We start from the raw sequence: 24,589 nt of genomic DNA, 5'->3' as shown, positions 1-24,589 counted from the left end.
GAGAGCGATCAAACAAAGACGAAGCACATGTTTGTTTGAGAAACCATCGCTGCTCTGCTTCTCATTAAAGACCCGAGTCAGAAGAAGGACAGTCGGGGGGGACAGGGGGACAGGGGACAATCAGGGGGGGGGACGGGGGACAGTCCCAGACGGGGGACATCGTACCCACAGAGACGATCCTGGTAATGATTGATTCGGAGCTGACACGCCGGCGAGGCCGCAGTGATGTCATCAGCGCAGCTCTGAGGTCACGACAGCAGGCAGATGGTCTACAGTCACGCTATCTCCACCAGGGTGTGTCCACACACACACACACACACACACACAGTGACTCACACTGTGGTTGAGCCTGCAGCACGACAACAACAACAACAACAACAACGACACGCACAAGACAAAATGGAAACAAACGAGCTAGCTAGAGAGCTAGCTAAAGACCGCAAGACGATGTGTATGAGGAGGACAGGTGAACGATGACAGGTGAACGATGAGGACAGGTGAACGATGACAGGTGAACGATGAGGACAGGTGAATGAAGAGGACAGGTGAATGAAGAGGACAGGTGAATGAAGAGGACAGGTGAACGATGAGGACAGGTGAATGAAGAGGACAGGTGAACGATGACAGGTGAACGATGAGGACAGGTGAATGAAGAGGACAGGTGAACGATGAGGACAGGTGAGCGAAGAGGACAGGTGAACGATGAGGACAGGTGAATGAAGAGGACAGGTGAACGATGAGGACAGGTGAACGAAGAGGACAGGTGAACGATGAGAGGTGAGCGAAGAGGACAGGTGAACGATGAGGAGAGGTGAGCGAAGAGGACAGGTGAACGGTGAGGACAGGAGAACGATGAGGACAGGTAAACGATAAGGAGAGGTGAGTGACGAGGACAGGTGAACGGTGATGAGGACAGGTGAGCGATGAGGACAGGTGAACGAAGAGGACAGGTGAGCGATTAGGACAGGTGAGCAGTGAGGACAGGTGAACGATGAGATGTGAGCGATGAGGAGAGGTGAGCGAAGAGGACAGGTGAACGGTAAGGACAGGAGAACGATGAGGACAGGTGAACGATGAGGAGAGGTGAGCGACAAGGACAGGTGAGCGGTGATGAGGACAGGTGAACGATGAGGACAGGTGAACGGTGATGAGGACAGGAGAACGATGATGAGGACAGGTGAACGAAGAGGACAGGTGAACGATGAGGACAGGTGAACGATGAGGACAGGTGAACGATGAGGAGAGGTGAACGGTGATGAGGACAGGTGAACGATAAGGACAGGTGAACAATGATATATATAATTTTTTAATTAAAAACAATTAATGTGAGATTTGTTCCCTTGTCCTTTTTGCACGACACCAGAACCTTGTCAAAAAGTAGCTAATTAACTTTTCCTTTAACTCGACACGACAATCACGACAAACACGACGTTGAATATTTCACATGTCTTTATTGACTCTTCTCACGTCAGTCTTCACAGCTTCAATCACCATCATCGTAAAACAACGTTCACATCCTTACAAACCGTCGCCGACGCGGCGGCTTCGTCCAAAAATAAATAACGCAGCTTCCCGACACCGAACATCACGACGACGTCAACATTTATTAGAGCGACTGTTTCACAAACATAAAAATCTGAAAACAAACAAACAAACGTAAAATAAAACGACCTTTCTTTTTTAAAAATAAAACCAGTCTGAAACTTTAGTCTTTTTTTTTTTTCACATGTCTTAGCTGATAATATCATCATCACTGTCATCGTGGGATTAGAATCTGAAAGTGTTTTCCTTCTTCTTCTGAAAACGTTTCACATTATTAAAGGAACAGTTCAGGTTCTTAAAGTGCGGTCGCAAGAGCATTTTCATAGAGGGCGATGGAGTCTTCACTGTGAGACGGACCTTTGTAAACCACTCACTCTCCCACACCAAAGCCCATAGAGAAAACCAGTGATTTTAACATCACGGGGACACAGGAGCTGCTGGTCCTCTGCTGCCTCGTGTGGTCACTTTGTGTCACTGAAGTTAATTGAAATTTTAAAAGTCGAATTCACTAAAATCAGTCATTGTAAGTTAGTGATGGAGGCAGCAGTGGATCAACAACTCCTGTGAACTCCTGTGTTGCTGTGATGTTGCTGGTTTTCTCTATGGACTTTGGTGCAGGGAGAGTGAGTGGTTTACAAACTTCAGTTTACACAAGGAAAGGTTTGTCTCACTGTGATTTAAAGACGTGTGCGTGTCTTTACGATATCGTAGACTTGTTTTAATGTTGATTTTATTCAGTGTAAATGGCTTAATTAACAAGAAACTGAAGTTTGTAAACCACTCACTCTCCCACACCAAAGTCCATAGAGAAAACCAGTGATTTTAACATCGCAGCAACACAGGAGTTCACAGGAGTTGTTGATCCACTGCTGCCTCCATCACTAACTTACAATGTGTTATTTTGCAAAATTCGGCTTTTAAAATCCTTTGTTCAGATTGACCGCAGTGACACAAAGAGACCACACGAGGCAGCAGAGGACCAGCTGCTCCTGTGTCCCCGTGAGCTAAAATCACTGGTTTTTCTCTATGGACTTTGGTGTGGGAGAGTGAAGACATCGTAGTCTTAATGTTTTACGTCTCTCACGACACTGAAAAACCTGAGCCGGCCGACAAACGTCGTCCGCGTCACAGCCAGCGACGCCGCATCGGTCAAAACGACACTTTATTTCCTGCGTTGCTCGCGTCGTAGACGTTTTCGAAGAAATGTCGAAGAAAATTTAAACGATTTTCACTCCTTTGTTAAATGAAATGTGTTGTGATAAGAGGTCACGCGACCGGGAATTCGCACGTGCGCGTCTCTTTCACGTCGGACGCGCGGAGGGGGGGGGCGTGGCCTGAAGCAGAGCGGTGGCGAGACGTTGTAGCGACAAAAAGAACACAAACAGCAGGAGGAGGAGGTGAAACCGAGTCGTGTGACAACTTGGTCGTTTGAGCTTAAATTCGGCATAAACGTGATTAACGGCGTTTGTCGTACGCGACGGCGTTTCCGTGCGTCCACACACACACACACACACACACTTAAAAGATGGCGTGAACTAACAAAGTGCAACAGTGTTACGATGTGAAAATAAAACACGACCGTCAACATTGGTCGGGACTGCATCGTTGTGGTCCCTGAACGCATCACCACCCAAAGTGCAACCATTAAAGTCTGTGGAGGAGATTTTGGCCACCGTTTTAAAACAAACAAACACACACACACACACACACATTTTTAAAATTAAAAAACCAACTCTCAGTTTTTTCCATTTTCTCTTCTTCTGGTTTTGAGCAGTTCAGTGTGACCTTTGACCTAAAGTTTAACGTTAAATCACGAGGAAGCGGGAGAAAGATTTCATCCCGACTACCCCCCCCCCCCCTTGTAATTGCAACCTCCATCCACACGGGGGCGACACTCAGTTCCTGTGCGTAAAAAGAGAACATCATAATATATGCGGTTCATGTGGATGTTCCGGTTTGTGTCTATATTTAAATATTTAAACCACGTATGCAGGTCCAGCTGTGGCCTCTGTGGGGCGCTGCAGTCTCTTTCAGCCTGCGACACAAGAAAATTGTACGAGTTACGTAAACATCATCATCTTTAAGAACACGTTCACGTCTGTATCTTCACTGTGAGACAGACTTTTAAGCCACTCACTCTCCCACACCAAAGCCCATAGAGAAAACCAGTGATTTTAGCTCACGGGAAACACAGGAGCTGCTGCACGACTGCTGCCTCGTGTGGTCACTTTGTGACTCCTGTGTTGCTGTGACGTTAAAATCACTGGTTTTCTCTATGGGCTTTGGTGTGGGAGAGTGAGTGGTTTACAAACTTCAGTTTCTTTTTACTTGAGCCTTTTATACTTAATAAAATCAACATTAATACAAGTCTACGATATCTTAAGAACATGTTCACGTCTTTATTTCACTGTTAGAAAGACTTTACTTTGGGACTAATGCTTTACTTTAGCATTAGTTCGACTAAAATCTAGCATTAGCCCGACTAAAATCTAGCATTAGTCCGACTAAAATCTAGCATTAGCCCGACTAAAATCTAGCATTAGCCCGACTAAAATCTAGCATTAGCATTAGTCCGACTAAAATCTAGCATTAGCATTAGTCCAACTAAAATCTAGCATTAGCCCGACTAAAATCTAGCATTAGCAGTAGTCCGACTAAAATCTAGCATTCACAGTAGTCTGACTAAAATCTAGCATTAGCCTGACTAAATTCTAGCATTAGCCTGACTAAAATCTAGCATTAGCCTGACTAAATTCTAGCATTAGCCTGACTAAAATCTAGCATTAGTCCAACTAAAATCTAGCATTAGCCTGACTAAAATCTAGCATTAGCAGTAGTCCGACTAAAATCTTGTATTAGCAGTAGTCCGACTAAAATCTAGCATTAGCCCGACTAAAATCTAGCATTAGCCCGACTAAAATCTAGCATTAGCATTAGTCCAACTAAAATCGAACATTAGCAGTAGTCCGACTAAAACCTAGCATTAGCAGTAGTCCGACTAAAATCTAGCATTAGCATTACTCCGACTAAAATCTAGCATTAGCATTAGTCCGACTAAAATCTAGCATTAGCCTGACTAAAATCAAGCATTAGCCGTAGTTCGACCAAAATCTATCATTAGTCCGACTAGAATCTTTGGTGTGGGAGAGTGAGTGAATTGTTTACGACGATCAGCTGATCTTCACCTCTCTCAGACGAGCTGAGCTCCTTCAGTGTGCAGAGACTCGACGTAGGCCAGCGCGCTCTGCAGCGACGTCAGACAGTAACCTTCCTCTCCGATCAGAAACCTGAAAACAAACAAACAAAAACAACGTAGAAACGCAGATCATCTCCTCTGCTACTGCTGGCGGTTGCTTGGCGACAGAGAAACACTCTGAAAAGTGAGCATTTGTTTTGTCGGCGGAGCCGTTTGTTTACCGTTGTGTGTAAGCAGTCGGCAAGAGAAGGTGGACGTCACTGTTTCTGTTGGTCCGAGGTTTTCAAAACAAGAGTCTACTACAAGGTACAGAACAACAACCCTGCAGTTTTCAAAATAAAATACTCAGTTTCTGTCCGTCCACATTGAAACGTCTCAAAAACGCAAGCCCACAATGCATCTACAACCCCCAGAGTTTTCAAATTAAAAGTCTGAATTGCTGTTGATGACCCATTAAGTTTTGAAAATGAAAGGATTTTTTAACAAGATTTTCAAAATTAAAGTCTCAGTTTCCGCTTGTTTGTTAACCCCAGGATTTTCAAAATTAAAGTCTCAGCTTTCGCTTGTGCATTAACCCCAGGATTTTCAAAATTAAAGTCTCAGTTTCCGCTTGTGCATTGACCCCAGGATTTTCAAAATTAAAGTCCCAGCTACTGCTCAAAAAGCAACCCTAGGATTTTCAAAATTAAAGTCTTCTGCTTGCTTGCGTGTTAACCCCAGGATTTTCAAAATTAAAGTCTTCTGCTTGTTTGTGTGTTAACCCCAGGATTTTGTAAATTAAAGTCTCCGCTTCTGCTTGTTTGTTAAGCCAGGATTTTCAAAATTAAAGTCTTCTGCTTGTTTGTGTGTTAACCCTAGATTTTCAAAATTAAAGTCTTCTGCTTGTTTGTGCGTTAACCCCAGGATTTTCAAAATTAAAGTCTCAGCTTCTGCTTGTTTGTTAAGCCAGGATTTTCAAAATTAAAGTCTTCTGCTTGTTTGTGTGTTAACCCCAGGATTTTCAAAATTAAAGTCTCAGCTTCTGCTTGTTTGTTAAGCCAGGATTTTCAAAATTAAAGTCTCAGCTTCTGCTTGTTTAAGTTTAAAAATCAACCCCAGGATTTTCAAAATTAAAGTCTTCTGCTTGTTTGTGTGTTAACCCCAGGATTTTCAAAATTAAAGTCATCTGCTTGTTTGTGTGTTAACCCCAGGATTTTCAAAATTAAAGTCTCAGCTTCTCCTTGTTTGTTAAGCCAGGATTTTCAAAATTAAAGTCTTCTGCTTGTTTGTGTGTTAACCCTAGATTTTCAAAATTAAAGTCTTCTGCTTGTTTGTGCGTTAACCCCAGGATTTTCAAAATTAAAGTCTCAGCTTCTGCTTGTTTGTTAAGCCAGGATTTTCAAAATTAAAGTCTCAGCTTCTGCTTGTTTGTTAAGCCAGGATTTTCAAAATTAAAGTCTCAGCTTCTGCTTGTTTAAGTTTAAAAATCAACCCCAGGATTTTCAAAATTAAAGTCTTATGCTTGTTTGTGTGTTAACCCCAGGATTTTCAAAATGAAAGTCTTCCGCCTGCTTGGGTGTTAACCCCAGGATTTTCAAAGTGAAAGTGGCTGTGTATTGGTGACATGGCTTCACTTCCTGTCTTTCAAACGGTAGAAACCCATGGTGGACTCACCCTTCATGAATGAACTCTTCCAGAGCCGCACACTCAGACACCAGCCGAGGACACTGGCTGCGCAGGGCCACGTAGGACAGGATGGGCAGCAGGTCGTCTGCACCACTGAGGGGGGGGGGGGGGGGGTGTGGTAAAAAAACAACAACACACAAATAAATAAATAGAGCAGAAGGGGAAGAGGAAATAGAGAGTGACATTTGCAGAGCGTGATGGCGCTGTGCTCCCCCCCGGGGGAACCCAGTGGAAAGTGGGAATCAAACGCAGCTCCTAATGGGCTACGTGTTCGGGGAGCGCTTCTTTCTCTTCGCCCTGTGATCTGCAGGGAGGACAAATTGCCCGGCCGGGGAGATGACGGCGGCCTGATAGCGTCCCGACACTGACCATTTGTTTACGGCCGCTGACACGCAGGCAGGTTCGCGTGAGAAGGCGGTTTTTGTCCACGTGCAACTGGATACTGCAGGTTCTGGAAGGTGTGGAGAGGCTAGTGTAACCTCAGCACACACTCACACACACACACACACACTAACAGTCACATCCCCCCCGAATTATAACCTACTGTAAACACACACACACACACACACGAGACAACGCTCCACTCGCACGAGAAACTGGCGTCTCCGCATTCCGAGGACACGTAAACAGTGATTTGACGGAGACGGATTAGGCTCCGCGATTCGCTCAGAGGTCGCCAGCAGCACGGGAGAGCGTCGCTACGTTACGTTTGATCCGACGCCGCGACCGCAATTAAACGGGAAACGGGAGAAGAAAGAAAAAAAGTTGCGACCGATTTAAGCCGAACAATAGCAGAGTGGACAAAAGAGGACAAACGGGGACAAAGGAGGACAAAAGAGCCTCCAGTTGAGTGGAGGACAAAGAGCGGAGGGCAGCGAGTGCATCGCTGTGTGTGTGTGTGTGTGTGAGATTATATAAAAACCAATGATGCACAAACTCGCTTCATCCAAACGTGATTTGCGGTCGAGGCGCGGCTACAAACCAACACTCTGACAGCAATAATAAACACATAAATCTGAGAGTTTACGACGAGCGCTGAAAACTTCAATGTTTTATCGACTATTATGGTCCGTCTAATCCGTATAATCCGTATAATCTGCGTTTCAGATGAACCGATTCAAATCAAATGTCAGGAAAAAAATGTTTCTGCTTGTTTACGCTTGAAAAGCAACCACAGGATTTTCAAAATCAAAGTCAGAGTTTCTGCTTAAAAAGCAACCCCAGGATTTTCAAAATTAAAGGTCCCATATTATACCCTATTAACCCAAGTTAAACTAGGTCCTGGTGCCCTAATGAACATGTCTGTGTCATGCTTTAGTCAAAATATCATAAGGATGAAGAACAATAACAGTTCAATAACTCTGCCAAAACAGCCTTTTTCAGAACGCTCGGTTTTGTGCCTGATCATTTACATGTGAATGAGACCCAGGTAAACACACATCCACTGCTTCCAGGGGAGTGTCGATCTAACTATTGCCACTTATCACCTATTGTCATGCAGCGTCGTCACAACCCCCGCTCCATATACCCCATAGTAATGTCCGTTTACCCGTTGTTACTGCGTTTCACTGTAATGCATAGAGTGACCACGATTTTGGCTTCTCGCGATCATAAAAACATTAGAATCGTTGCGTGTATGTAAATTCCTACGCTAGAAAAACACCTTGAATGCACCAGTGTTACTGCGGCCGCAAGTGACGTGTGTGGATCAATAATATGAGGAGAGAACGTGGAAACACGACAGAAAGGCAGCCTTTGGTTGAGAAGAAATGTAGGACAACATCTACATCTTTCTGCAGTGCTTTCAAACGCGTGCTCCTCATATTATTGATCCACACATGTCACTCGCTAACCGCAGGCACGTAACTGGTGCGTTCAAGGTGTTTTTCTAGCATAGGAATTTACACACACGATCAACAACAAAGGGCTTGTGAAGCGTGTGAACATTTTTTTCATAAATAAAATATATCCACTGGACACACAAATCCTCTGAGGCTGGAAGTTTGTGTAAAACACTGTGCTCCGCTGTGCAGCCACTCTTCCTCCCTCGCCTGCACTCTCGTATATCACAGGGACAAGGGGGAGCTACGGTGGAGCTATGAAGCACTTATCGCCTATACTTACACTAAGTGGAACCACTAAAACATGACTGAGTCTTGTTTTTTCACATTTTGGGGACTGGTATGGCCCCCTGAGTCCCAAATATAAGTACTAAAATGATTAAAAAGTTGATTTTGCACAATATGGGCCCTTTAAATGAAATGGTCCCTGATTTAAAAGTGAAGGCAAACGGACAGAGAGACAGAGTCAGAGCCGCGGTCTGCGTTTACACGAAAGAAGAAGAAAAATGTTTTATATTGAAAAATGATCCGGGCAGAAAATCAACACCGAGGCCTGAATTCACCGCCTTCAAGGTCCAACTGTGAGCCAGAGCTTTGATGAAGTGACGCCGTCTGTGGTGAGAGGCTTTGAGCAAACACAAATAAATCACAATCACATCAATAAACTGTGTCCGAGATGAAACACAAACAGCTGTTTGAGAGACAGCGTTTCCAGGGAACAAAAACACATGAAAACAGTGATGTTGATGAGGTCTGATCCCTTCAATGAGAACAATAAGAAGTTTGGTTCATTTGTTAAGAAAAATACATGGGATCAGATTCATCTCATCAGCTGTTGGATGTCTTTTTATTTATTCACATTTCTTAACTCATAAGCCTCAAAATGTCTTTGTTGTCGCTTATTTGAACCATAAAAGGAGCAGAAAATTTGCTTTTGCCCATTTTCCTAGAATAACTTTCAATATTTGACAGTTATTTACAATTTACTGCACGATAAAATAGTGGATTAACAACTTCAAAAAGACAATGCAGTGGTACACGAACACCATCCTCTGTGTGTTAAATTTGAAGTTTTTGTCTCAATGTGCAAAAACATGACAGAAACATTGGAAACGAGTGTGTAGTTAAATAATGATGTTCTGAAATGTCTTTGTTCTGTCCACAAACACAAAATGATTCAGTTTGAATCATGCAAAGAAAATATTCACATTTAAGAAGCTGAAAAATGACAGAAACATGAAAATATTCACATTTAAGAAGCTGAAAAATGACAGAAACTTGAAAATATTCACATTTAAGAAGCTGAAAAATGACAGAAACGTGAAAAATATTCACATTTAAGAAGCTGAAAAATGACAGAAACATGAAAATATTCACATTTAAGAAGCTGAAAAATGACAGAAACATGAAAATATTCACATTTAAGAAGCTGAAAAATGACAGAAACTTGAAAATATTCACATTTAAGAAGCTGAAAAATGACAGAAACGTGAAAAATATTCACATTTAAGAAGCTGAAAAATGACAGAAACATGAAAATATTCACATTTAAGAAGCTGAAAAATGACAGAAACATGAAAATATTCACATTTAAGAAGCTGAAAAATGACAGAAACATGAAAATATTCACATTTAAGAAGCTGAAAAATGACAGAAACTTGAAAATATTCACATTTAAGAAGCTGAAAAATGACAGAAACATGAAAATATTCACATTTAAGAAGCTGAAAAATTACAGAAACGTGAAAATATTCACATTTAAGAAGCTGAAAATGACTCAAATGACTAAACACTGAAGCTCAACATTGATGACTCTCTGGTTTTATATAACATATTTAATTGAGTCACAGTGTGACTCACTGGTCGCGTGTGTTTCTCTGGTTTGTTTTCGTGATTCAAACCCAGACAGTCGACCCACTTTCAGTCGGGGATACAGAGCTCCATGATTTCCTGCTGTGTCAGAACTGAGTGATGAGAGCCGACACACAAACTGTTTTACACAAACGCTCGGCTGCTTTCTTTATTTTTGACTAAAAAACAGGCTCTTATTTTGAAGATAAATACAAATGTTTCTGTCATTTTTCAGCTTCTTAAATGTGAATATTTTCACGTTTGTCATTTTTCAGCTTTTAAATGTGAATATTTTCACGTTTCTGTCATTTTTCAGCTTCTTAAATGTGAATATTTTCACGTTTCTGTCATTTTTCAGCTTCTTAAATGTGAATATTTTCACGTTTCTGTCATTTTTCAGCTTCTTAAATGTGAATATTTTCATGTTTATGTCATTTTTCAGCTTCTTAAATGTGAATATTTTCACGTTTCTGTCATTTTTCAGCTTCTTAAATGTGAATATTTTCACGTTTCTGTCATTTTTCAGCTTCTTAAATGTGAATATTTTCATGTTTCTGTCATTTTTCAGCTTCTTAAATGTGAGTATTTTCATGTTTATGTCATTTTTCAGCTTCTTAAATGTGAATATTTTCACATTTCTGTCATTTTTCAGCTTCTTTAATGTGAATAATTTCGTTTTTCTGTCATTTTTCAGCTTCTTAAATGTGAATATTTTCGTGTTTCTGTCATTTTTCAGCTTCTTAAATGTGAATATTTTCATGTTTCTGTCATTTTTCAGCTTCTTAAATGTGAATATTTTCGTGTTTCTGTCAATTTTCAGCTTCTTAAATGTGAATATTTTCATGTTTCTGTCATTTTTCAGCTTCTTAAATGTGAATATTTTTGTGTTTCTGTCAATTTTCAGCTTCTTAAATGTGAATATTTTCACGTTTCTGTCATTTTTCAGCTTCTTAAATGTGAATATTTTCGTGTTTCTGTCATTTTTCAGCTTCTTAAATGTGAATATTTTCACGTTTCTGTCATTTTTCAGCTTCTTAAATGTGAATATTTTCGTGTTTCTGTCAATTTTCAGCTTATTAAATGTGAATATTTTCATGTTTCTGTCATTTTTCAGCTTCTTAAATGTGAATATTTTCCTGTTTCTGTCAATTTTCAGCTTCTTAAATGTGAATATTTTCACGTTTCTGTCATTTTTCAGCTTCTTAAATGTGAATATTTGCTAGTTTCTAACGTTTGTGGTTTTTTAAAGTTAAAAACCCCCTGGTGGTTGAGGTGAGTACTTACATGGCGGCAGTTTTGGGGGAGGAGTCGAGCTCGTTCACACACCTGTAGTCCTCGGCACACACACAGATCATACGCAGAGTCCGAACTGGAACAAAACAAGACATTATTTCCAGGTTCCATCAACGTTTTCAGAAGAAGAGATGATGATCTTCAGACTCACCGATGCACTCCAGCTTCTTCTGTGGACAGCAGTCGTTCACCAGAAGCTTCAGCTCCTCCACAGCGGACTCGTAGGGGTAGGAACCTTGCAGCGCTCCAGCTTCTTGGGGGAAGAGTTTCGGGGGGACGCCGACGTCTCCGGGTGAAGCCTCCTGGTAGAGTTTGACGCTCATTTCAAAAGCCTGCTCCCGTTCTGCGTTCACCTTCCTGTGAAGGTAAAACAATCAAACAGAGAAAGTCGTGATTGATGTTGACATTTTATCTATTATTTATCTGTTATTTATTGTGGACATAAAAAACTATTTTTACAACAACACGGCGTCAGTACCTGAAGAGAGCCACCAGGGCGCTCCACAGAGGCGTGAAGAAGGCCTCCTCGATGCTGGCCAGACACAGATCTTTAGAGGAGGCTGTGTTTAAACACTCGAAGGACAAAAGACACAGAGACAGGAGCTGATCTGGAACACACACACACACACACACATTAGAAAACAGCAGCAGAAAAGACACAGCAGCAGAAAAGACACAAACAGACACAGACACACACACACATTAGAAAACAGCAGCAGAAAACACACACACAAACACACATGCAGACAAACACACACACACACACGTTTATTAGAAAACAGCAGCAGAAAACACAAACACACAGACACGCACGCACGCACACACACACATTAGAAAACAGCAGCAGAAAACACACACACAGACACACATGCACAGACAAACACACACACGTTTATTGTAAAACAGCAGCAGGAAACACACAAACGCACGCACACAGACACACACAAACATGGAAGCACACACAAACAAACACAGACACACACACGCACACAGACACACATGGAGGCACACACAAACACAGACACAAACACAGACACGCAAACACACAGACACCCAAACAAACACAGACACACACAAGCAAACACAGACACACAAACAAGCAAACACACAGACACAGACACGCAAACACAAACGCACACAGACACACGCATACACAAACACAGACACGCACACAAACAGGCAGACACGCACACAAACAGGCAAACACACAGACACACACAAACAAACACACACACGCAAACACAAACAAACACAGACACAGACACACACACGCAAACACAAACGCACACAGACACACGCACACACAAACACAGATACACGCACACAAACACAGACACGCACACAAACAGGCAAACACACAGACACACACAAACATCGATGCGCAAACACAGACACACACAAACAAACACACAGAAATACAGACACATTTATAAAACGGCAGCAGAAAACACGCACACACACACACGCTCACCGATGGCGATGTGGACGTCTTTGACGACCACCTTCAGATGTTCCTTCAGCGCTCTCGTCTCCAGCTCCTGAACGTGCTCCTGGTTCAGCGTGGAGGGGTCAGAGGTCACCTCCAGATCAGAGCCCGTGTCGTCCGCTGGGATCCAGTCCAGGTGGGTGAGGAACTGCTCCAGGTCTTCAAACGAGTTCTCCCGGTCCACCGTCACCTGTTCGCGAGGCTCCTCCCCCTCCTCCTCCTCGTCACCACAGTGTGTGTGGAGGTCGTGAGACGAGTAACCGGTGCTAACGCTGCTGCTCCCGGTGCTAACGCTGCTGCTCCCGGTGCTAACTCGCCTCTTCTGAGTCTCTGTGAACACGAAAGACAAAAAAACCTACGTCAGTTTAAGTCTACGACATTGCACTGTAGGACGTTTTCTAACGCGACTGAAGGACGTTTTCTAACGCGACTGAAGGACATTTTCTAACGCTACTGAAGGACGTTTTCTAATGTTTCTAATGCTACTGAAGGACGTTTTCTAACGTTTTTAACGTTAGAAGGACAGTTTATAACGCGACTGAAGGACATTTTCTAATGCGACTGAAGGACACTTTTTAACGCGAATGATGGACACTTTTTAACGCGACTGAAGGACGTTTTCTAACGCGACTGAAGGACGTTTTCTAACGCGACTGAAGGACGTTTTCTAACGCTACAGAAGGACATTTTCTAACGTTTCTAACGTGACTGAAGGATGTCTTCTAATGCGACTGAGGGACGTTTTCTAACGCGACTGATGGACGTTTTCTAACGCGACTGAAGGACACTTTTTAACGCGACTGAAGGACGTTTTCTAACGCGACTGAAGGACGTTTTCTAATGCGACTGAGGGACGTTTTCTAACGCGACTGATGGACACTTTTTAACGCGACTGAAGGACGTTTTCTAACGCGACTGAAGGACGTTTTCTAACGCTTCTAACGCGACTGAAGGACGTTTTCCAACATTTATACGTTTTCTAACGTTTCTAACGCGACCGAAGGATGTTTTCTAACATTTCTAACGCGACTGAAGGACGTTTTCTAACGTTTCTAACGCAACTGAAGGATGTTTGCTAACTTTTCTAACGCGACTGAAGGACGTTTTCTAACGCGAGTGAGGGACGTTTTGTAATGCAACTGAAGGATGTTTTCTAACGCGATTGAAGGACGTTTTCTAACGTGATTGAATGACGTTTTCTAATGCAACTGAAGGACATTATCTAACGAGACTGAAGGACGTTTTCTAACGCGACTGAAGGACGTTTTCTAAAATGCGACTGAAGGACGTTTTCTAACGTTTCTAATGCGACTGAAGGACGTTTTCTAACGTTTCTAACGCAACTGAAGGATGTCTGCTAACGTTTCTAACGCGACTGAAGGACGTTTTCTAACGCGACTGATGGACGTTTTCTAACGCGGCTAGAGGACGTTTTCTAACGCGACTGAAGGACGTTTTCTAACGCGACAGAAGGACTTTTTAACGCGACTGAAGGACGTTTTCTAACGCGACTGAAGGACGTTTTATAACGTGACTGAAGAACACTTTTTAACGCGACTGATGGACGTTTTCTAACGCAACTGGACACTTTTTAACGCGACTGAAGGACGTTTTCTAACGCGACTGAAGGACGTTTTCTAACGCGACTGAAGGACGTTTTCTAACGTGACTAGAGGACCTTTTCTAACGTGACTGGAGGATGTTTTCTAACGTGATTGAAGGACGTTTTCTAACGTGATTGAAGGACGTTATCTAACGCGGCTGAAGGACGTTCTCTAATGTGACTGAAGGACATTTTCTAACGTGATTGAAGGACGTTTTCTAACGTGACTGAAGGACATTTTCTAATGTGACTGAAGGACATTCTCTCACCTGGATGAAGGAGACTGTGAGAGCTGCGAGACGTTCTCAGCAGCAGAGCTGGACTCTGGGCGAGGCCTTTGCTGACGATGGGGTAGAGCCTGTTGTAGACACGGTTCTGATGTTTCCTCAGCAGCTTCACCACCGGGTGGTCGGACCGACTGAGGGCACAGAAAGACAAAGGACATTCAAACACAGACACATAGATGAAGCAGATTTTTGGACAGGACAAATCAATATTTCTCTGTCCTGAAAACATCAACGTGTCATTTTCCATCAAGCCATAAAAACCAAGACAAATCATAGACGATTCCCTGCTGCCATCTAGTGACTGCATCAAGCGACAGCAGGTCACATTCAAAGTCTCATCACTGACATCAAATCTGAAATGTCCACTTTTATTTTAATACATTCAAGGAGCTTCACGTCCAATCGGAGCAGAACTTCTTTCTGTGTTCTAACGGAACGTTTGTTTCCGAGCAGGAAAAGAGTTTGTCAATTACCTGAGCAGGTAGGAGACGAGACGTGACACCAGCGTGACATCAGCAGGATTCTCCTTCATGCTGGCTTTCCACAGTTTGGGCCAATCCTTTTAATCACACACAATAAAAAAATATTTAAAAAAACGTGAAGACGAGTTTGTTCATATACATAGGGGGTATATCGCCAAAATGGACACCAAATTTCAATATGGCCGACTTCCTGCTGAGTGGAGGCCATGGTTACGGTCGACTTTTTTGTTCGTCTTGGTCTATAACATATTCCCCACCAACGGCCCCTGCCATTGGTTGCTCGGGCCCCAAACACATTATTATTACATATAATGACTGGCTCGGCCTCACTCACGTGGTCTTGCTCGTATTCCAGGACGTTGGTGTAAAGCGTCCGTTGTTCTTGTTCCTCCGCCGTCATCGCGCCGGAGGCCGCGAATCTCCTGAAATATTCAAATAAAACAATCAATTAATAAACTACTAAAGGTTTCAAATGAACCCCCCCCCCCCGGTTTCTGATTCTGCCAAATCATTGAAACGGACGTTATTTTTTGCGTTTGTGGACAAAAACGAAGCCTTCGGGGACGTCATCATTTCCAGGTTTTGGACAAACACTGATGGAGTTTTTCAGGACGAGTCGTTTGTTCTCAGCTGATAAAGTCGACTTGTAAGTGATAAGCGAAGCGAACGCAGAGTCACAGACTCGCAAACTTTGCCCCAGAGCATTTTTTTTTTTTTTCAAAATAACGCAGAGTCAGCGGCGTTTTTTCAAACTTGGGACTCTGGCTAAGAGATCGTTCATAATAACAATAAATCCTTGTATGTGTGTATGTTTGACACTTTTCAAAACAACGCTTCAAAAATGTGAAAGAAAAAAAATGATGTGTAAATAACCTCAGACTGAGTGTAATCTAATCTGATTAAGATTAGTGAGTGTGACCGTCAGAGCTCCACTGTTCTCTCATCAGAGGCAACGACTCACAAACTGCTGAGTCAAACAAAACAAGGTGCAATTTGTTATGACTTCATTTTACTTTGAAGGGTGAAACGGTTGATTACAAATTTTACTTTGAAGGGTTTAATGAATTTTATAATTTTTACTTTGAAGAGAATGATTTATTTTATTTTATTTTATTTTACCTTGAAGGGTGCAACATGATTTCTTTAAATTTTACTTTGAAGGGTGTAATGATTATCTGTAGCCTCAATGTTAAGGTTTGAGGTGAGTTAGCCTTACCCATTAGCCTCTTCCTGTAGCCTCAGTATTAAGGTGTGAGGTGAGTTAGCGTTACCCGTTAGCCTCTCCATTAAGGTGTGAAGTGAGTTAGCGGTACCCGTTAGCCTCTTCCTGTAGCCTCAGTGTTAAGGTGTGAGGTGAGTTAGCGTTACCTGTTAGCCTCTTCCTGTAGCCTCTTACTGTAGCCTCAGTGTTCAGGTGTGAGGTGAGTTAGCGTTACCTGTTAGCCTCTTCGTGTAGCCTTAGTGTTTAGGCTTTTTAGGGTGTTATGACATAATTTTATTTTTGAAGAGTGCAATGAATTTTACTTTGAAGGAAGTAATGCTCCTTTTAAATTTTACTTTGAAGGGTGTAATGATTATCTGTAGCCTCAGTATTAAGGTGTGGTCAGTAAGCGTTACCTGTTAGCCTCTCCATTAAGTAGTGAAGTGAGTAAGCGTTACCTGTTAGCCTCCTCCTGTAGCCTCAGTGTTAAGGTGTGAGGTGAGTTAGCGTTACCTGTTAGCCTCTTCGTGTAGCCTTAGTGTTTAGTTTTTTTTAGGGTGTTATGACTTAATTTTATTTTTGAAAAGTGCAATGAATTTAATTTTACTTTGAAGGAAGTAATGCTTTTTTTAATTTTATTTTACTTTGAAGGGTGTAATGATTATCTGTAGCCTCAGTATTAAGGTGTGAGGTCAGTTAGAGTTACCCGTTAGCCTCTCCATTAAGGTGTGAAGTGAGTTAGCGGTACCTGTTAGCCTCTTCCTGTAGCCTCAGTGTTAAGGTGTGAGGTGAGTTAGCGTTACCTGTTAGCCTCCTCCTGTAGCCTCAGTCTTCTCTCCTCCATCTTCCGCTGCAGCTAAAGTTTGGACAAATGTCAAGGAAACCTTCACAAACCTAAATTTAGTCGTCACAGGAACAAAAATCAAATCCACCAAAAAACAATCAGTTCTGGGCGAGTGCTTTTACTTTGAAAGAACCACAGGATACGTTGCGTTTGTGATGCGTGCAATCGATTGTAGAATAATCAGTGTCACAATATAAAACATTTAATTCAATAAAACTAACAAAAAAAGAAGAAGAATACAAAGTGACAGGAAGTCGTTATCTGTCACGTCAACAATCGGAGAGAGAGAGCGACCCCAAGTGTCAGAAATTGCATACGGTGCATTTCACAATAGCTATAGAATATAAAAATAAAATCACTATGAAAAATTGCACTTAATTGAATAAATAAATACATTTTATCTGTTCTCTCCTCTAAGTTCATTTCAATATTTAATTAATATGCTATTACTGCATCATATTTTCCTTGAAGGATACAGCGTCCTGTCTGGCTTTAGCGATGATGAGGTTCTCCATCATCTGCCGCTGCAGCGAGAGCTTCTGCATCACAGAACAAACAAAAAAAAAAAGAACAATATGAAAGGGTGTAAATACATCATTTTACTCTGAAAGAGTGTAGAGAGTTTTTTTTTTTTATTAATTTTATTTTGAAGGGCATGTTGATTTTTTAATTTTAATTTTAATGAATAACGAGTGTAATTATTTGAAGGGCGCAATATGATTTCTTTTAATTTCACTTTGAAGGGTGTTATGGCTTCATTTTATTTTGAAGGGTGCAATCAAATGAATTTTACATTGAAGGGTGCAATGATTTTTCAAATTTTACTTTGAAGGTTATGATGATTTTTTTATTTTACTTTGAAGGGTATCATTATTTTTTATGAATTTTATTTTGAAGGGCGTTATGATTTTTTCATTCAAATATGTAGATAGGAACGAAAAAACAAAATTAAAAGATTTATAAAAAATAAAATAAAATATGTAGATAGTATTTTTTTTCCATTTAAATTATAACATTTTACTTTGAAGGGTGCAGAGATTTATTCATTTTAATTTGAAGGGTGTAGAGATTTATTCATTTTACTTTGAAGGGTGTAGAGATGTATTTATTTTAGTTTGAAGGGTGTAGCGATGTATTTATTTTATTTTGAAGGGTGTAGAGATTTATTCATTTTACTTTGAAGGGTGTAGAGATGTATTTATTTTAGTTTGAAGGGTGTAGAGATTTATTCATTTTATTTTGAAGGGTGTAGAGATTTATTCATTTTATTTTGAAGGGTGTAGAGATTTATTCATTTTACTTTGAAGGGTGTAGCGATGTATTTATTTTATTTTGAAGGGTGTAGAGATTTATTCATTTTACTTTGAAGGGTTTAATGATATGTTCAATTTTACAACAGGCTGTAATGATTTTCTGAACGTAAACTATCGACGACTCAGCATTCAACTCCGTTTAAAGTGGAAAAACGTCGCATTTAAGTGTTTAGTTATTATTAATAAACAGATAAACAGCCCTAAATATTGATTTCAGATTTCAGAAAATCAACCTACAAACATGACAAAGTTGACTGATTTAATAAACAATGAGTGAATTAATCATTTTTGAAAATAGATGAATCCGTTTGAGGTTTATGTTTTTAAAACTTGTTAAATGCTGACAGAGAAAACCGATTATAATTTGTTAAAACACTGATTTTCCACCACTTTATGATCCAAACAACAACAACAACATTGATTGGTGGAGAGAAAACAACCCAGATTGTTGGAAATAAGCGTCAGTTTAAACACTCCAGCACAAAAAAAGAGCGTAGACATTGATTTACTCTCATATTTGACACAAAAAAGGTGATAAAACAGATTTTACGAGCTATTTTTTTTTAAGTGTAAACTCGCGCTAATGCTAACACACAGCATTAGCATGCTAGCACAGCATTAGCTCCGGTTGACGTAAACGTTACCTTGACGAACGCCTTCAGTTTCCTCCAGTACGTACGCAGCTCCACGTGATGCCGGAACATTTTCCGTTTCTGAGCGACAAGTTTACGTGTATTATTAGTGTGGTAATTACTCGCGGTGGACAGATAGTTTAAAAGCGCTTTTCTTACCATCTTTTCTTTTTAATTCGTTTTCGTTGGCGAACAAACACGACGCGCGGACCCGGGATTCACGAACAAACACGACGCAAGGGCCCGGCGGTATTCTCGAAGCAACTCGCGCTTAATTCGCTGCTCCTCCTCATGCACGCGCCCCGTCTGTCTACTGTCAGGTATGCGTCATCATCATCGTCGCCAGGTGCGTCAGGCTGACGTACGCCTCAAACCGGAAGTAGGGACAAAACGAATTTCAAAACAATACCCGGCAGGACGGAAGTGAATAGAAAATAAAAAAGTATTTGGACTAAAATGTTGTTCGATTTAAGCCAAAGTACAACATTTATTTACGAAATACACTTTTATATATTATAACTTATATTTGAGTGTAATTACAAACCATTTACCAGGGGTGTTTAAAAATACTTAAAATAGACGAGGTATTTTATTTTGAAACTGTCTCTTTTCATACACACACACACACACATTCTTGTACTTGCTGCATACTGAGGACTGGGTTGCTGACAAAGTGAGGACCAGCATTTCCACTTTATAAATCAACACAATTACAATTATCTACTTCATGAATGACATCTATAAAGAACTACTGGTTTTTTTTTGGTCCAGAATTTGACAAAAACGTCATTCTATACTATGTTGTCCAAAATTTGAAAAAAAAAAAATTGACCCAAAATTTTTGGTCCAAAATTTGACAAAAACGTCATTCTATACTATGTCGTCCAAAATTTGAAAAAAAAAACAATTGACCAAAAATTTGAAAAAAAAATTTGACGCAAAATTTGAAAAAAAAAATTGACGCAAAATTTGAAAAGAAAATTTGACCCAAACATTTTGGTCCAAAATTTAACAAAAATGTCATAGTATACTATGTTGTCCAAAATTTGAAAAAAAAACAATTGACCCAAAAAAAAATTGAAAAAAAGAATTTGACCCAAAATTTGAAAAATAATATGTTTGACACAAAATTTGAAAAAAAAAAATTGACCCAATTTTTATTAAATTGACCCAAACATTGAAAAAAAAATGAAAAAAAAAATTGACGCAAAATTTGAAAAAAACTATACTATGTTGTATTTTTGGACCAACAATTTACTTTTTTTTTTTGACAAATTGAGTATAGCATGTTATAGCAACCTAAGGAAGTGATTTCAAATGAAAACAAACTTTGTTGGTTAAAAACCCTCACTGGTCCTCAGTATGCCGCAAGTACAAGGACACACACACACACACACACACACACACACACACACACACACACACACACACACACACACACACACACACACACACTCACCAGAGATGTTTTCTGATGGGCCTGACCAGGTGCAAGTCTCGCCAAACGAGCTTCATATGTGGCTTTCAGCTTCTGGTTCTGACGTGACGCTTGTTCTATTGGTGTGAGCGCTCTACAAATCACACACACACACACACACACACACACACACACACACACACACACACACACACACACACACACACACACACACACACACACACACACACACACACACACACACACACACACACACACACACACACTGTTAGACAGACTTTAACAACAGGAAACTGTAAAGTTTGTAAACCACTCACTCTGCCACACCAAAGTCCACAGAGAAAACCAGTGAGTTTAGCTCACGGGGACACAGGAGCTGCTGGTCCTCTGCTGCCTCGTGTGGTCACTTTGTGTCACTAAGTTAAGTCTGAATTAACTATTTTAAAAGCCGAATTCTACGGTGGCCCTGAGGTGCAAAACACAAACGCAACTCACAAAGCACAACACAAATCAAAAACACAAACACAAACACAAATCACAAAACACAAATGCAAATCAAAGAACGCAAAAACATTAACTCACAACGCAAACACAAAAGCAAAAAACTCTGCTTTTGTGTTGTGTGATTTGTGTTTGCGTTGCGAGTTAATGTTTTTGTGTTTTTTGCTTTTGTGTTGTGTGATTTGTGTTTGAGTTGTGAGTTAATGTTTTCTGCTTTTGTGTTTGCGTTGTGAGTTGATGTTTTCTGCTTTTGTGTTTGCGTTGTGAGTTGATGTTTTCTGCTTTTGTGTTTGCATTGTGAGTTAATGTTTTTGTGTTTTTTGATTTGTGTTTGTGTTTGTGTTTTGCACCTCAGGGCCACCGTAGAATTCACTAAAATCAGTCATTGTAAGTTAGTGATGGAGGCAGCAGTGGATCAACAACTCCTGTGAAGGCTTTGGTGTGGGAGAGTGAGTGACTTTGTGTGGGAGAGTGAGTGACTTTGGTGTGGGAGAGTGAGTGGCGTGACCGCGCCGCCGAGGCGTTTCCCGGTGGACGACTTCCAGCTTTTACTTTTTACTGAGGTCTCTTACTTTTTGCCCGTGTCACGCGACTCCTCTGTTTTTTGGATTCTCTGGAAAACCTCGGGGGGGAGAAAGGGGGAGGGGCCGGTCTTTGTCGGGCTGGATGATTGACAGCCTGTATCAGAGGGGGAGAGAGAGAGAGAGAGAGAGAGAGAGAGAGAGAGAGAGAGAGAGAGAGAGAGAGAGAGAGACACGTGCTGATTGGTTGTCAAGTGGCTGCACGTTGGTCGGTTTTGACCTGTGACCTGTGTGTGTGTGTGTGTGTGTGTTTACCAGTGTTTGCAGCGACGCCGGGCTCCTGATAAGACTCCGATTGTGCGGCTGAAGCGGAAGTGGAAGCCGCCGCGGTGGGAGCAGAGAGGTCAGCGGGGTCACAGGGGTCAGCGGGGTCACAGGGGTCAGCGGGGTCACAGGGGTCAGCGGCGCTCTTATCTACGAAGGACTTGGCTCGTTCCACACACTGCTCTGCGAGCGTCAACATCCGCTCCACCTCCACCACCTCCATGTCTCTGTGCTCTGTGACACAAAGCACAATGTCAGCGTTTAGACCAAACATGCGGCCCGCGGGGCCACATGCAGCCCGCACGTCAACTGCACGTGGCCAAGCCACTAAATATCAACTCACTTCGATTAGTTATTAATCGATTACTCAACTATTTTCATAATCGATTTATCCGTGTGAAGCTTTTATCACGATTAAAACAAGATTTCTGATTGTTTCAGCTTCTTAAATGTGAATATTTTCAAGTTTGTCATTTTTCAGCTTCTTAAATGTGAATATTTTCACGTTTCTGTCATTTTTCAGCTTTTTAAATGTGAATATTTTCACTTTTCTGTCATTTTTCAGCTTCTTAAATGTGAATATTTTCACGTTTCTGTCATTTTTCAGCTTCTTAAATGTGAATATTTTCGTGTTTCTGTCATTTTTCAGCTTCTTAAATGTGAATATTTTCATGTTTCTGTCATTTTTCAGATTCTTAAATGTGAATATTTTCATGTTTCTGTCATTTTTCAGCTTCTTAAATGTGAATATTTTCATGTTTCTGTCATTTTTCAGATTCTTAAATGTGAATATTTCATGTTTCTGTCATTTTTCAGATTCTTGAATGTGAATATTTTCAAGTTTGTCATTTTTCAGCTTCTTAAATGTGAATATTTTCACGTTTCTGTCATTTTTCAGCTTCTTAAATGTGAATATTTTCGTGTTTCTGTCATTTTTCAGCTTCTTAAATGTGAATATTTTCAAGTTTCTATCATTTTTCAGCTTCTTAAATGTGAATATTTGTACGTTTCTGTCATTTTTCAGCAATTTTATGTTAATTAATCTGCATCATAAACACGTTTATAGACCACTTTTTTTCCTTCCATATCAAAACAATCACTTTTAATGTGAAATGATGTGAAATATCATCATTGGAGTTTGAGAGCCCTGGTGTAGAAGGATCTCTGCCAATCATGTCCTCATGTCCACACACACACACACACACACACACACACACACACACACACACACACACACACACACACACACACACACACACACACACACACACACACACACACTGTGTTGTCACACTCTAACGTAGAGACACGGTTGAAACATGAAGCGGCTCACAGGACTTACGGTTTTCAAACACTCGCACTTTCAGTTTTGTCCGAGTGTTTTCCGATGTCATGATGAGTGTGTGTGGCGTGAGTGACTGAGGTTAATCTGTGAGGTTAAAATCACTGCTTTTCTCTGAGGACTTTGGTGCAGTGAGAGTGAGCGGGTTTGCCGTCTTACTTTGTGACTCGGCTTCGTCCAAAAGTGCTTGTGAGATGTAGTTGATAGTGCGCAGGTATTCACAGTAGGCTTCCTGCAGAGAGACCACACACACACACACACACACACGTATTTTCACGTTTCTGTCATTTTTCAGCTTCTTAAATGTGAATATTTTCATGTTTTTGTCATTTTTCAGCTTCTTAAATGTGAATATTTTCACGTTTCTGTCATTTTTCAGCTTCTTAAATGTGAATATTTTCACGTTTCTGTCATTTTTCAGCTTCTTAAGTGTGAATATTTTCACGTTTCTGTCATTTTTCAGCTTCTTAAGTGTGAATATTTTCACGTTTCTGTCATTTTTCAGCTTCTTAAATGTGAATATTTTCAAGTTTCTGTCATTTTTCAGCAATTTTATGTTAATTAATTTGCATCATAAACACATTTATAGTCCACTTTTTTCCTTCAATATTAAAACAATCACTTTTAATGTGAAATGATGTGAAATACACACACACAAACGTGTATATGCAATATATGTATATAAATATGTGTGTATATATATATATATATATATATATACACAAGTATATAAATGTGTGTATATATAGACATATATACTTAAATATGTGTGTGTATATAAGTAGTTGTTCTACACTATAATAATAGTAATAGTGCGCATCATTCAATGATAATAAAGCTGTATATTTATTATTAAGATGTTTTTGTTGGTGTAGAATCCCTGTGTTTACAGTCTGTGAAGCTAACAGCGCCACCTGCGTGTGTTTCCGTCACTACACCGCAGCGTTTCCGGTGTTCTCCCTCGCTCGTGTTCTCTCGTGTCACCTTGTATTTGCTCCCCGCGTCCAGCTGAATCGCTTCTTTGGCCATTTTCATGGCGTTTTGAAGAGGTTTTCCTCCACCGCTGTCAGCAGCAGCAGCTGTAGCCATGTTTACCTCCACTTCCGGGATGCTTCTTCTTCTTCTTCCTGCTCCGCCTACTCTCAGCAAACACTGTGTCTACTGCCCCCCCTACTGTGCCGGAGTGGCAGTGAAGTCAGCACTTCGCCTGAAAAGTTAATAATAATT

General features: G+C 40.8%; 1 protein-coding gene across 2 annotated transcripts; it reads right to left on the bottom strand.

The window, feature by feature from the left end:
- Positions 1-3,424: 3,424 nt before the first annotated feature.
- vps9d1 (VPS9 domain containing 1) lies at positions 3,425-24,454 on the bottom strand. 2 transcript variants are annotated; one of them, XM_083894432.1, is made up of 17 exons: positions 24,347-24,454; positions 23,522-23,594; positions 22,012-22,254; positions 21,748-21,853; positions 20,696-20,807; positions 17,768-17,830; positions 17,251-17,303; positions 15,581-15,668; positions 15,238-15,323; positions 14,737-14,895; positions 12,860-13,173; positions 11,867-11,996; positions 11,540-11,745; positions 11,380-11,464; positions 6,392-6,496; positions 4,728-4,829; positions 3,425-3,577 (listed from the first exon to the last, which is right to left on the bottom strand). In XM_083894432.1, exons 1-16 carry the CDS (start codon positions 24,449-24,451, stop codon positions 4,733-4,735), a joined length of 2,025 nt encoding a protein of 674 aa, XP_083750558.1. In that variant the 5' UTR covers positions 24,452-24,454; the 3' UTR covers positions 3,425-3,577; positions 4,728-4,732. The 2 variants fall into 2 exon arrangements, with proteins under 2 accessions (XP_083750558.1, XP_083750557.1); XM_083894431.1 differs by having other exon boundaries at positions 12,860-13,204; positions 14,747-14,895.
- Positions 24,455-24,589: the final 135 nt, after the last annotated feature.

Source organism: Microchirus variegatus, assembly GCF_963457635.1.
Source record: "Microchirus variegatus genome assembly, chromosome: 8".
NCBI classification, from domain to species: domain Eukaryota; kingdom Metazoa; phylum Chordata; class Actinopteri; order Pleuronectiformes; family Soleidae; genus Microchirus; species Microchirus variegatus.
This window is presented reverse-complemented; position numbering and strand designations above follow the sequence as displayed.